A 12,930-nucleotide genomic window follows, 5' to 3' on the forward strand; every position below is an offset into this window, starting at 1 on the left:
AAGTTGTTACCTGACTCTGGCCTGATGCATCTGAAACTTTTGTGCCAAATTGGTGTAAATTGTACATCAAAACACATAATAGCGTGAAAAAAAAACATTCATTTCCTCATTGTAACATTTAGGTACAGGATAATACCTTTGACTCGCAAATGTTGTTCTGTTATCTGTGAAGAACTAGGGTTGACACTTACTCGAGATATATGGAAAATTCCAGATATTTTTACGATGACTTTTACTCTAGTACATATGGTAATACCAATCTGGGTGTATTCCATTTAATTGAATATTTTGATGTTAAACTAATGGATCTCTTCCAGCGCTGCTGGGGATAAGTTGGAGAATATTATGTCATAGAAAAGCAGAATTGTATGACTTGGAATTTACTGAAATATAATACATCCCCTTTTTAAAAATTCAACAAGGAAGGATAGTGATGGGAAAAGGTATGTGGTGGGGTGGGGAAGAAACAATTTGGATGATTCCAGGAAGAAATAAATGAGAGTTGGTTGGCTAAGAGCTTATCTTAGATCAGTAAAGGTAATTTAATGAACAAAGAAGGTTTTCTGAAGGAAATACCTGAGGAGGTTTTTAAAAGCTGAACTTGTAAACATAATTTCACCTCCATGTTGGCACGGAGTTAAACGCATCCTGTTTTAAAATTCTCATCTGTACAATTAGTTTAGCATTTTAAAAGTAATGGAACAACAATGGTCACTTTGACTTTTCCTGCCATGTTTCTGTCATGGTGTTATCACAGTGTTGCACTCTGTGCTCAAATTACCATCCTGTACAGTACAAGAAATGAGAGTGTAACTTTACCTAGGATAGAAGTAAGTGAAACTTTGAGCTGTTTTTGTGAAGAATGTTACGACTCTTTTCTAAAGGATCAACTTAATTTTTAGATTAACAATTTTTATTTTTCCATTTTTAGGCTCGGTACAAAGTAGAGAAATAACTTGAAAATAAAAATGAGAAAGATAAAGTGATGTGGGTGATTCATTTGTTAGCAACTGGCTTCTCCACAACATGTGCAGAATTAAAATTGCATGGTGTTTTGGAAATTAGTTTTGATATTTCAGTCCAGTTTTGGTGGTCTTGTGTTCAGCATAAAACTGTCTCTTTAACACGAATTAACAATCTCGGAGGCTACCGGAAGGCTGGTGTGCAAAGTGGAGAAAAACTTCATGCTATTTATTGTGTTCTGAGTGTTGTCCTGAGGCAGTTTTGATTGCATGTTAATTGCATGTTAATTTTCTGTCATTCTGGAGAATTAAATACACCTTCATTTGGAAGAACTGCTTTGCTCTTTGGATTACAACTGTTTTTAAAGAAAATCTTCAACTAGTCCTTCCCCTGTGCTGTTTGTTTAATTTTGATCCTGCTGCAACATGGCTTACATTGTGCCCATTGAAGTTTATGCTCTAAAATATAACCAGGTTCCAGACATTGGATTAGTATTTATTGTTGCGCCCTTGAGATCTGCATACCTTGTTGCATGTATCATTGTGGCAGTTCTAACAATAAAGTTATTTTCCCCATGAAGTAAAACACTTTAATCTGGAGCAAAAAGTACAAGTTCTAAAGTACTGGTACTGAGAGGCGTGCTGTGATGTGTTTGCCAGATTAGAAGTGGCTTTCACGTAAAGGAAGCATTGCCTCTCAAATTAGACAGTTTTTAATTTTGGCGAAAGGTATCATTCCTTTGATTTTAAACCGTGTTTTTGAGTGTTTAGTACGCAACTCATCTGATTCCTGTCAGTGTCTTGTTGCCATAGCTGTCTATTTGCTTTATTAACCTGACCTTTGTTAAACCCAGTTTGTATTCATCAGTTTCCATTCCTGTTTTTACTGGTGGCTGTTTGTTATAATTTACAATACTGGTTTACGGTTCTTGAGCAGCGCCAACAAGAGAGCCTGACGCAGAATGTTTGCTCGAAAAGTAATACTACAAAGTTTATAAGTTCTTCAATGTCATAGCAACTCAGATACAGTTGCTCTATTTGCAGATTGCATGCATCTCGTGTATTTACTGAGCTGTGCAAACTCCACTGATATTCACAATTTCCTGTTCTGTCAAATAAAATTACTTGAAGCCCACAACTTTCAACCAGCCATGCAGTTGTACGACCAAATTAGGTGAGCCTATCTGATCAGAGCAATATGAAATCTCAAGCAGTGTGACAGCACCCTATCATACTTTCCTCTGTTAGGTAAATTGTTTGTTTTCTTCAATTAGTCTCTTTATGGTGAGTATAGATCTTAGAATCCCTACAGTGTGGAAACAGGTCCTTTTGGCCCAACAAATCCACATCGACATTCCGAAGAGTAACCCACCTAGACCCATTCCCCTCCTCCCCTGTACTTACCCCTAACTAATGCATTTAACCTACACATCCCTGAACACTGTGGGGCAGTTTAGCATTGCCAATTCACCTAACCTGCACATCTTTGGACTGTGGGAGGAAACCGGAGCACCTGGGGGAAACCACGCAGACACATGGAGAATGTGCAAACTCCACACAGTTGCCTGAGGCTGGAATCGAACCCAGGTCCTTGGTGCTAGGAGGCAGCAGTGCTAACCACTGTGCTGCCCAAGATTTAATGCACAATGATGTAAAAATGCATGTACATCCTTTGTTTTAGACCTGTTACATATATGTTATCTTTCACCATGCCAGGTGGATTACAGAAGATACAACAAAGGCATGAGGGCTCTTGTGGAGCAGTGCTAGTGTCCCTATCTCTGCGCCAGCGATGTGTGTTGACATGTCTGAACAGGTTGATTTACAGTAGAGGGCCTTGCCAACCACACTGAAGGGGAATTCTCTGCTTTAGGGAAAAGAAGGTATCATGGAAGCATTGGTATGGAGATTGGAATGTGGCAGAAGCAGTGGTATTCTAATTGGATTGATGCGTCTCTGACACCATAGTCCATTCTTGAATCATCCCTGACACTCCCTTCCCTGTGTAGCACAGGAGATACGTCACCTACCTTTTTTACCTTTTTTTTCCACCGCCCAAACACACTTTGCAGATGAAATGCTATTTATTTGTACTTTAGGGAAGGGATCCATTCAGTTTGCAGACATGAGTCCCAGGTTGTGGTTGCTGAAAGTTTGACTCTCCATTCAACACTCTCTCTGACGTCAGAGCTCTCAGCTTCCTGTAGTGTTTCAGTGAATCTCTCACACAAGCTCGTTACTTCATTTTTCAAGTAGGTATTTATAGCCGCTTTGACTCAACATTGGGTTCGGTCAGGAAATTCAGATCATGACATCTTATCATTTTTAAAAAGAAAACACTTGCAGATAATGATTCTGTTGTTGCCATATTGATAATTGATTAACTGAAAACACAGGTGCTTCAGTGGTGGTGGATAACAGATGAAAGGTAAAATGGGTGATTTACTGGTGGAAAAATAGGTTCAGTTATACATGAAAGCACTTCTGAATATAAAAGACATTGACACATTTGTCTCTTGGAGATTGAGCTATTTTAGACATTTGCCTACCTAAACTGTATGACCAAATTAGATTGGGTAGAGCTTAATGTGGTCACCAACATTAACCCTTTCAGCACTTGTTTCTCATTGTCATTGTACCTGATTGGCATTAGCAGTCTTGTGCCATAAGTAGGGAAGTTTTGTGTGAAAGGATCAAGTAGGCTTAATTTAGCATTGTATAAAGAACCAATAGTCTTCTCTATGATTTTTTCAGCAATGTTCTTGTTGAGGCTGACCTCAGTAATTCATGGTAAAGTATCTGAGAAATAAGTAAAACAAATGTGATTGAGATTTTCCTGGCACCCAGAAGTACAGCTTTTGTTTACATTGTCTGCATTCACTTAATGATGGGAGCCTATGCTTTGTTTTTCAGTTTGATTTTTGCCTTTTTCAGTGGTGAGTATTGATAGTGGGATGTAACATGATGTGAAAATGCCAAACACAGCCATTCTAAGCAAATACCTGAGTGAGAGTGGAGTCCAGCTGTATATGACATGAAAACACTTGGCCTGATTCTTTGCTTCTGACTGGAGAGAGAACTATTTATGATATCCACAGAGCAGAGTTCCAAATCTGTCTCTGAGTCAAACGCTTGCCATAGTCCATAAAGCAAAACATATTCTGTCAACATTTCAGCATGAATGTTTTGTTTTGCTCCTTCGAGGGATAGGTGGTTGTTAAAAATACTTTGTGTAAACCATCAAACTTCCTCCGTGAAAAGGTTTGATAGCATATTATTTGCATGTTTGCATTTGGTTAATGTTCTGTACCTGAGAAATAAACAACAGGAAGTTGCTGGGATAACATTAAATGTGAATGCTTTGTATTTTCTGCTCAATTGAGTTATGTTGAGGTAAGAGTAACTGCCATTGACATCAGAGTTACATTTGACTGAATGTGGCATCAAGGAGCCCGAGCAAAAACTGGAGTAAATTGAAATCTGGACAGAAGCTGTCTGCCTTAGAGGGTGATACCTGGACTTCAGGGTCAAGGAGAGATTATACAAATTACACCTGTTTTCTATAGACTTTAGAAGATCTGATCAAAGTCTTCAAGATATTAACAGGGGAAAAAAACAAGGTTAACAAAGCTAAACTATTTCCAATGGCTGGGGATTCCAGAACTCGAAGGTATAGTCTGAGAATTAGGACCAAACTGTTGGACAGCACTTCTGCACACAAAGGGTGATAACATGTTTAGAATGCTTTTCCACAAGTGGCAGTCCATGCAGGATGAGTTCAAATTTTAAATCTGAGATCACTTTTCATTTAAGCAAAGGTATTAAGGGAAATGGGCCAAAGGCAGATATGTGGAGTTCGTCCATAGATGAGCTATGATCTCGTTGAGTGTCATAACAGGCTTGATGGGCTGAATGCCCTATTTCTGTTCCTATGTCATACCTAGCGTAAAGGAAGATGGTTGTTGTTGTTCAGAGTCAGTCTGCAGGAGTTCCTCAGGTTAGATATTTTCTAATCCAACCTGTTGAGAGATATTATTACACACCTGTAGAGCCAGTGGGACTTGAAGCTGGACCTCTTGATTTAGAGGTGGGGACACTACCACTGCACCACAAGAGCTTTTAGTTTGTCAGGGTATTGTGGTACATCCAATCATTTTCAACTGCTTCACCAGACCACAAGAGGGAATGTTTGTTACTGACTGCACAATGTTTAGCACTGTTTGTGACGCCTTGAATGCTGAAGCAGTCCATATCCAAATGCAGCAGAAACTCCAAGGCTGGCAATATTTTTGGAGAAAAATGCTGCATAGTGGAGAGAGAAACAGCACACAGGAATTCACCACAGTCATTTTGTAAAGAATGCGTTGGCTTACGTAAGTGACAGAAAACAACCATCTTCAACAAGAGAAAATCCAAACATTTCACCTTGATATTCAATGATACTACTATCACTGCATCTTTCATTATCAATCTTCTCGGGATTATCACTGACCAGAAACAGAACTGGAAAAGCCATGTGATTTCTGCAGTGAGAATTCATCACCACCTGCTTTCAGCCTGTCCACCATCTGCAAGGCATAGTTCAGGACTAGATGGAATACACCTTGCTTGCCTTGATGGGTACAGTTCCAACAACACTCAAGAAACTTGACACCATCCAGGACACAGCTGCCCACTTGATTGGTACCACATCCCCAAGTATCCATTCCCTCCTCCACCAATAGGAGCAGCTGTGAATACGATCTGCAGGATGCGCTGCAGAAATGTGCTAAGATCCTTAGCAACTTCCAAGCCCACCACCATTTTCATCCAGAAGGGCTGCAGATGCATGGCAGCACCATCATCTTCAAGTTCCCCTCCATGCCACTCACCATCCTAACTTGGAAATATATCGCTGTTCCTTCACTGTCGCTGGGTCAAAATTCAAGAATTCCCTCCCTGACAGCATTGTGGGTCAACCTACTGCATGTGGACTGCAGCGGTTCAAAAAGGCAGTTCACCCATCAGCTACTCAAGGGCAACTAGGGTGGGCAATAAATACTGGCCAGCCAGTGATGCTCAGATTCCACGAGTGAGTCACAAAAATGCTTGAAGATCTCCTGATTGATCTCCTTGGAAAAGCTTGAGAAGGGATTCAATGGAGGTATTCAAAATAATAAGTAGACAAATGAAAATCATTCTCATTGGTGCAGTGATCGAGTACCAAAGGACACTAATTTTAAAGTGGAGAGGATCTGGGATGCACTGCCTGTAGGTTTGGTGGGCACAACTTCACTTGAAGCATTCAAGAGGGAAGCTGGATTGTTCTCTTAAAAAGAGACAATGTGCAATGTTCTGGTGAAAAGATGAGGGAATGGCACTGAATGAATCAGTCCTTTAGAAAACCAGCATGTACAGGATGGGCATCTTCCATTTTGTAATGATTCTGTGATTAGCCTTTTTGGTGGAGGAACAATAGCAAAGAAAAATGATGATGTTTTGAAATGACCAACTCTTGGTGAGTAGTGCACCAAGCACTTGCACATTCAGATGAATAATATAGTGTGTTCCTTTCCATGTCCCACATTGGAAAGCATTAGATATGGAAAGTTTTCAAAGCTCAAAAGAAATTGAGATCTCTCTCTACTCGATTCCTCCCTTCCCCTCTCCCTTCCCCTCTCCCTTCCCCTCTCCCTTCCCCTCTCCCTTCCCCTCTCCCTTCCCCTCTCCCTTCCCCTCTCCCTTCCCCTCTCCCTTCCCCTCTCCCTTCCCCTCTCCCTTCCCCTCTCTCTCTTTCTCTCTCTCTCTTTCTCTCTCTCTCTTTCTCTCTCTCTCTTTCTCTCTCTCTCCCTCTTTCTCTCTCTCTCTTTCTCTCCCTTCCCCTCTCTCTCTTTCTCTCCCTTCCCCTCTCTCTCTTTCTCTCCCTTCCCCTCTCTCTCTCTCTTTCTCTCCCTTCCCCTCTCTCTCTTTCTCTCCCATCCCCCCTCTCTCTTTCCCCCTCTCTTTCTCTCCCTCTCTCTCTCTCGCTCTCTCCCTTCCCCTCTCTCTCTTTCTCTCCCATCCCCCCTCTCTCTTTCTTTCTCTTCCCCTCTCTCTCTTTCTCTCCCATCCCCCCTCTCTCTTTCTCTCTCTCTTTCTCTCCCTTCCCCTCTCTCTCTTTCTCTCCCATCCCCCCTCTCTCTTTCTCTCCCTCTTTCTCTCCCTTCCCCTCTCTCTCTTTCTCTCCCTCTTTCTCTCTCTCTTTCTCTCCCTTCCCCCCTCTCTCTTTCTCTCCCTTCCCCTCTCTCTCTCTCTCTCTCTCCCTTCCCCTCTCTCTCTTTCTCTCCCATCCCCCCTCTCTCTTTCTCTCTCTCTTTCTCTCCCTTCCCCTCTCTCTCTCTTTCTCTCCCATCCCCCCGCTCTCTTTCTCTCCCTCTTTCTCTCCCTTCCCCTCTCTCTCTTTCTCTCCCTACCCCCCTCTCTCTTTCTCTCTCTCTCTCTCCCTCCCCCTTTCTCCCTTCCTTCCTTCCTCTCTCTCTCTCCCTTTCTCCCTTCCTTCCTTCCTTCTTTTCTCTCTCTCTCCCTTTCTCCCTTCCTTTTTCTCTCTCTCTCCCTTTCTCCCTTTCTACCTTCCTTTATCTCTCTCTCCCTTTCTCTCTCCCTTTCTCCCTCTCTCCCTTTCTCCCTCTCCCTTCCTTCCTTCCTTCCTTTCTCTCTCTCCCTTTCTCCCTTCCTTCCTTCCTTCCTTTCTCTCTCCCATACAATTTACTTATGCTTTTACTTTAATTCAGAGTTCTTATTCCCATCAGTTTTGTAGCCTCAGGAACTGACATTAGTGTAATCTGTGAAAGCCATAAAGCTATGCATCTAAAATCAAAAAAGCTGAATCCATTAAATCCACTTTCTAACGCAGAGCTGTGGAAGCTGTGCAAAAAGATGATGGGTCTCTGTATAGTATTTCCACATTTGTGAGAGAATGATTAAACAATTTTGTCAAATAATCTGTATATATCTCCCAGCTGAATTTTGGTGACTAGCCCAGTTTCATTCTGAACTCGAGTAAACTATGTGGAGGTTTGGAGTTGCCAAGATTGGCAATTATTTTTCTTGAGCCCTCCAGAAAATGGTATTTTATGAGAGAAAGAATAATGTTATCTTTGTCATGTACAATGCAAGTGTATTAATCATGTAAACAAAGATGGGAATTATCTTGGTATTCCTCGAATTATGTTTACTTTTTAATTACAGCTCCTGGAAAATTTTTAATAATTTGAAAATGAGCAGGCTATTTTCATTATGATATTTTTAACCTCACAGAGAGGGTGTCTTTTATCCTTATAAAAGTTGAGTTTTCTTTAAAAAAAATTTAAGACAGTGCTATCAGACATTGTCAATAATGCTGTTGTCAAAGACATTTATAGAAAACAAAAACCTTCAATCAGATACTTTCAGATCTTTCAATTTTATTTCTAGAATCTATTCATAACAAATAAAATCTGTGACAATCCTTGCCTTCCTCAGATCAACTCTTGCTGCATTAAACTGGTGTCTCAGACTAATGTATCACGAGTGATAGAAAGATCTCTAATAGTGAAGTCGTCTTCATCTCCTGAATCTTTAAATATGGCATTTGATTCAGTCGAGTATGGATGGGTATTAACTTTTGAGTAAAATTTTGGGTGAATATAGCCAGGACACTTCAATTAAATCCAGCAATGCCCAATAAATCTTTCACTTCAGAAAAGAATTTTGTTTGGAAAAGAAGACACTCTTTCTGTCGGCAACTGTTTAGTCTATGACTAACATAGTCAGAAATGGAGATCATATTGTACAGTTTATTCCATCTTCAACATAAATAGGTAATTTTCTTCACATGAAACTTCTAATATATTTTAAAAAGCAGTAATGTCCTTTTGCACTATTGCTAGAACATGCACTTCTTTGTCAAAAAAAAGTCCCATTGGAAGAATGATGAGAACATATAATGCCTTCATTTCACTGCAGGGAGAAGGGAGAGAGACCCTAGCCCTTTATCTGCTCATCTTCCTGTTCCCCTCCTGTTGCCAGTGTTGTGAAAATGTTCTGATCTGCAAACATATCCTACCACCTAACTGCATGTAATCCAGCCATACCAACAACCTGAATGTGTTACTGTTAACTGCTGTAATTTCAGTTGGACCAAATGTACAATGACTCAACTGATGTTTAAAGCTAGTGCAGACCAATAGGGAAATTACTTCTCTCAAACCCCATATTATTTTTCTGGTATGCTGTTCACAAGCTGTGATACTTCCACAATATTTCCTGGACAGCCTCCAGATATTGAACCTTCTGTGTAGTAACATACACAGGAAATCCAAGAGGATGGCTCTCCTTCAGTTTTGAAACACCGTCTTTTTGACTCTTGCACAACCCTATCACAGAATACACTGGAGAATTCCGATCCAGATTTTGTAAATTAATTCATTGCTGTAACTGTGCAGCATCAAAAGTGAAAATCTGATTTTCCTAATGTTTCAGTATTTGATTAAATATTAATGATGCCTCTTAAAGTAGTAAAGCAATCTAGCAAAATACAATAGTAATATCAGATCATAAAGGTTCCATTCTTCCGACACATTTGGGAGGAAGGATGCATGTACTTTACTGAACATATTGCTTTTGTTAACTGTATACATACTGCATGCAGTTACATGAATGAGACTACTCACGTGAGGCTAATAATTTTGATTTATCCCATGTTGCAGTATAATCTAATGTTCATTAAGTATTCTGTTTGTAGCTTGTGTAAGCACCATTAAGATTAGTAGTTTTAATTTTGACCCACCAAAATTAAAAGGTGAACTGCAAGTATAATGCTCTGAAGGCCAATTCACTTTTAGATTTGAATGCTTTATTTGTCTTCAAATTTTTTTTAATTTCTGCGATTTCGTGTGTGATGTCGAGAGGTGGGGGGGCAGGAATGAAATGCCATACACGAGTTGATGGTGACTCCCCTCTCTTGCAGGTATTTCTGCATTACTTTTATAATGAACTGCTGGGATACCAGCAGTCTCCACTATTACCAGGAATATAGGAACAGGAGTAGTTCATGCAGCTGTTAACTTGTTTGCCTCACTCTGGCTAAACATCCTATGATCTGTATGTCCTTGTCTTCTATGTTCTACCTGTACTGCTTGCAAAACAAAACTTTTTACTGTACTTAGGTACATGTGACTACAATAATCAAATCAAATCAGGTTGTTGACCTTGCCAATCTGTATGATCATGGCTGGTTGAACACTTTACTGCCTTCTACATCTCGTGCTATAACCCTATATGCCACTGGTAGTCAGAAATTAATCAATCTGTCTGTACCTTAAGCATACTCAGTGACTGAGCTTCCACAGCCCTCTGTGGTAGAGAATTCCAAAGGTTTTACTTCTGAGTAATTTCTTCATTGTCAGTTAGATCACTAATTCTGGGAGATTTCTTGTATCTCCCTTAGTAAAAATAGACAAAAAAATAATCATTTAGCTTCTTGGCCATTTCATCATTCCACATTATCAATCCTCCTTATTCTGCTTTAAATGGACCCAGATTTGATTCAGCCAAATATTTCCTTTTCATGTATCTCGAGAAACCTTTTATGGTCCGTTTTTTTCCTTCACGTTTGTTTTGTTTTTAGAAATTAAATTTTTGTAGATAAAACTTTACTTTTTGATACAAACAATTGACAAGCTTCTCTTCCTCTGTCAGTGCTAGCAGAGAAGGGAGCTAAACCGTTTTGTGATATCAAGCAGCTATTATAAGCAAAATTATAAAGATGGGGGAAGGCCAAGCCCTTGAAAGGGGATTTGGAGTCGAGGTGGGGACATGAACAAAATGAGCCGGTTTGCTAATGCATTTCTACCTTTTGTTGCTTTTCCAAGGGTCAGGTTGAGTCCAAGAACCCCACCCGGCACCAACGAGAGGTAGACATTTAGAAACGTAACTGCAATCTTCTACTCACATTTGAGTTTTCCCAGGATTGCATAGGCCCCACTGCTGTGTCACAGTGACACGGGAAGTGACTGCCCAGCATGAAGCATGAGAGTTGAAAAAAACTTCGTAGCCTTTGAAGGCAGAATATGGCAAGGCTGTTGGCTCTAGTAGAAGCATGGTATTCTACAGATAGATATCTCCAGTACTGATGGTCTGATGAAGTGACATTTCAGCATATTTGCTGTGAGTCCTTTGGATGTAATTCTTAGCTGATCAAGGTCTCTATTTCAAGCTAAAAACAGGCACAGGAAACACCTCCTTTTGCAGTGGAGCTAGATCTAGCTGTATGATATTCTGTTTAGCATAACCATGGTGCATTCACGATGGTATCATTTCACCAAATATTAATAAAAGAAGGTGCAGGGCGAGCAACAAACCTAAACATTTGACCATACATAACACTCAGGTCACCGATTTATTCACGGTACCATTCAACTTTAACCCAAAATGCAAAAGGCTTTTGTGGCACATTGGTGGTGTACCTACCTCTGGGCAGGGAGGTCCAGGTTCAAGTCTCATTTGCCCCAGAAGGGTATAATAACATTACTGAACTGGCTGCTTAGATAATATCTTAAGCCAAAATGCAAAACTCTGGAGAGTTGTGACAGTGTAGCAGATTGAGTATCCAGATACAATATTCAGTGTAAAGTTTGCCAAAAGTTGCTAAGGGACTCAGTGATGTAGGGTTTTCTGTGTGTGCCTTTTGCTTTTAGTACATTCTTTTGGATTATCTCATTGCTAGGGCATTGTGGGTGTTAGGAACAGTAACTTGGTGCTATTTGTAAAACAACAAACTAAAACAAAATATCACTGTCTCAGTCTATTACGGCTGCTGTTAGATTGCATTTGTACCCCAGTTTTAGCACTGCTGTAAAACAAAGCCACTGCTGCATCACCACCACAAGTTGCAGTGCATGCACCACCTCGGAAACTCTTATTTCTCTTCAACTTTCATGCACAACCTGCAACCACCAATCCTACACACTCCCTTCCTCTACAGCTCCCAGATTCTCACCCACATCTCGGGTCACAGAACAATCCTGAATCAGAAGTGTTTGATAGGGACAGTGTTGGGAGAGCTTGACTCCATACTGTACTAAAGCTGTGAATAGAAATTAATATCATTTGGATTCTTCAAATTGAGGCAGATGGATTTTGATTTCTGTTCTATGTAGGTAATTTTCTTTTCAAATAATCCAGAAAATCGTTTGAAAAAGTAACCAAAATGCATTATTTCCAAGAATGTATGTGGCCAAGTCACAGTTTAGCCAGATAAAGTGCTTACAGTGCTGGGTTAATGATATTCAGAAAAGAAAACAAATAATCAAGGGGCACTGGTGCTTAATTTGAATTCAGTTCAGACAAATAAACTTCCAGTTATTATCTGAACAAAAGAATCTGTTTTTCAGCTCAGGTAAGCAGTTTCAGTTTGGGAGATGGACAGGTTAGTTTGCAAAGTCTCCAGGCATTGAGGAATTCAGGTAGAAGTTGTCAAACTGCCAGGGCTACTTACGAAGCTGGGGAGCATTTTGGGGAGGCGATGGCTGATTGGTATTCTCGCTGGACTGTTAATCCAGATCCCAGTTAATGTTCTGGAGACCTGGATTCAAATCCTGCCATAACAAACAGTAGAATTTGAATTCAATAAAAAAATCTGGAGTAAGAATCTAATGATGACCATGAATCCATTTGTTGTTTGCTGGAAAAACCCATCTGGATCACTAATGTCCTTCAGGGAAGGAAGCTGGTCTGGCCACAGCAACATGGTTGACTCTTAATTGTCTTTTGGGCAATTAGGGATGGGCAATAAATACTGCCTAGCCAGCAACACCCTCATCCCGTGAAATGAATAAAGGAAGAGATTTACCAGGATATTGCTGGGAATTGAGGGTTTGTTATAAGGAGAGGCCAGATGGGCTGGGACATGTTTCACTGGAGCATAGGAGATTGACAGATGAACTTAGAGATTTATAAAACTACGTGTTGT

General features: G+C 40.3%; 1 protein-coding gene across 2 annotated transcripts in view; it reads left to right on the top strand.

Moving 5' to 3' along the window:
* Positions 1-12,930, top strand: part of stim2b (stromal interaction molecule 2b) — a 134,778-nt gene that overhangs the window by 57,708 nt on the left and 64,140 nt on the right. The window contains exon 1 of one of the 2 annotated variants that reach the window (XM_072566146.1): positions 693-830. The exons of the other annotated variant lie outside the window; for it this stretch is intronic. Coding sequence (XP_072422247.1) covers positions 708-830 — 123 coding nt within the window. The 5' untranslated portion in view covers positions 693-707. Of the gene's footprint in view, positions 1-692; positions 831-12,930 lie in introns of those variants that run through there. 2 annotated transcript variants of the gene reach the window in all.

This window comes from Chiloscyllium punctatum, chromosome 1 (genome assembly GCF_047496795.1).
Source record: "Chiloscyllium punctatum isolate Juve2018m chromosome 1, sChiPun1.3, whole genome shotgun sequence".
Classification (NCBI taxonomy): Eukaryota; Metazoa; Chordata; class Chondrichthyes; order Orectolobiformes; family Hemiscylliidae; genus Chiloscyllium; species Chiloscyllium punctatum.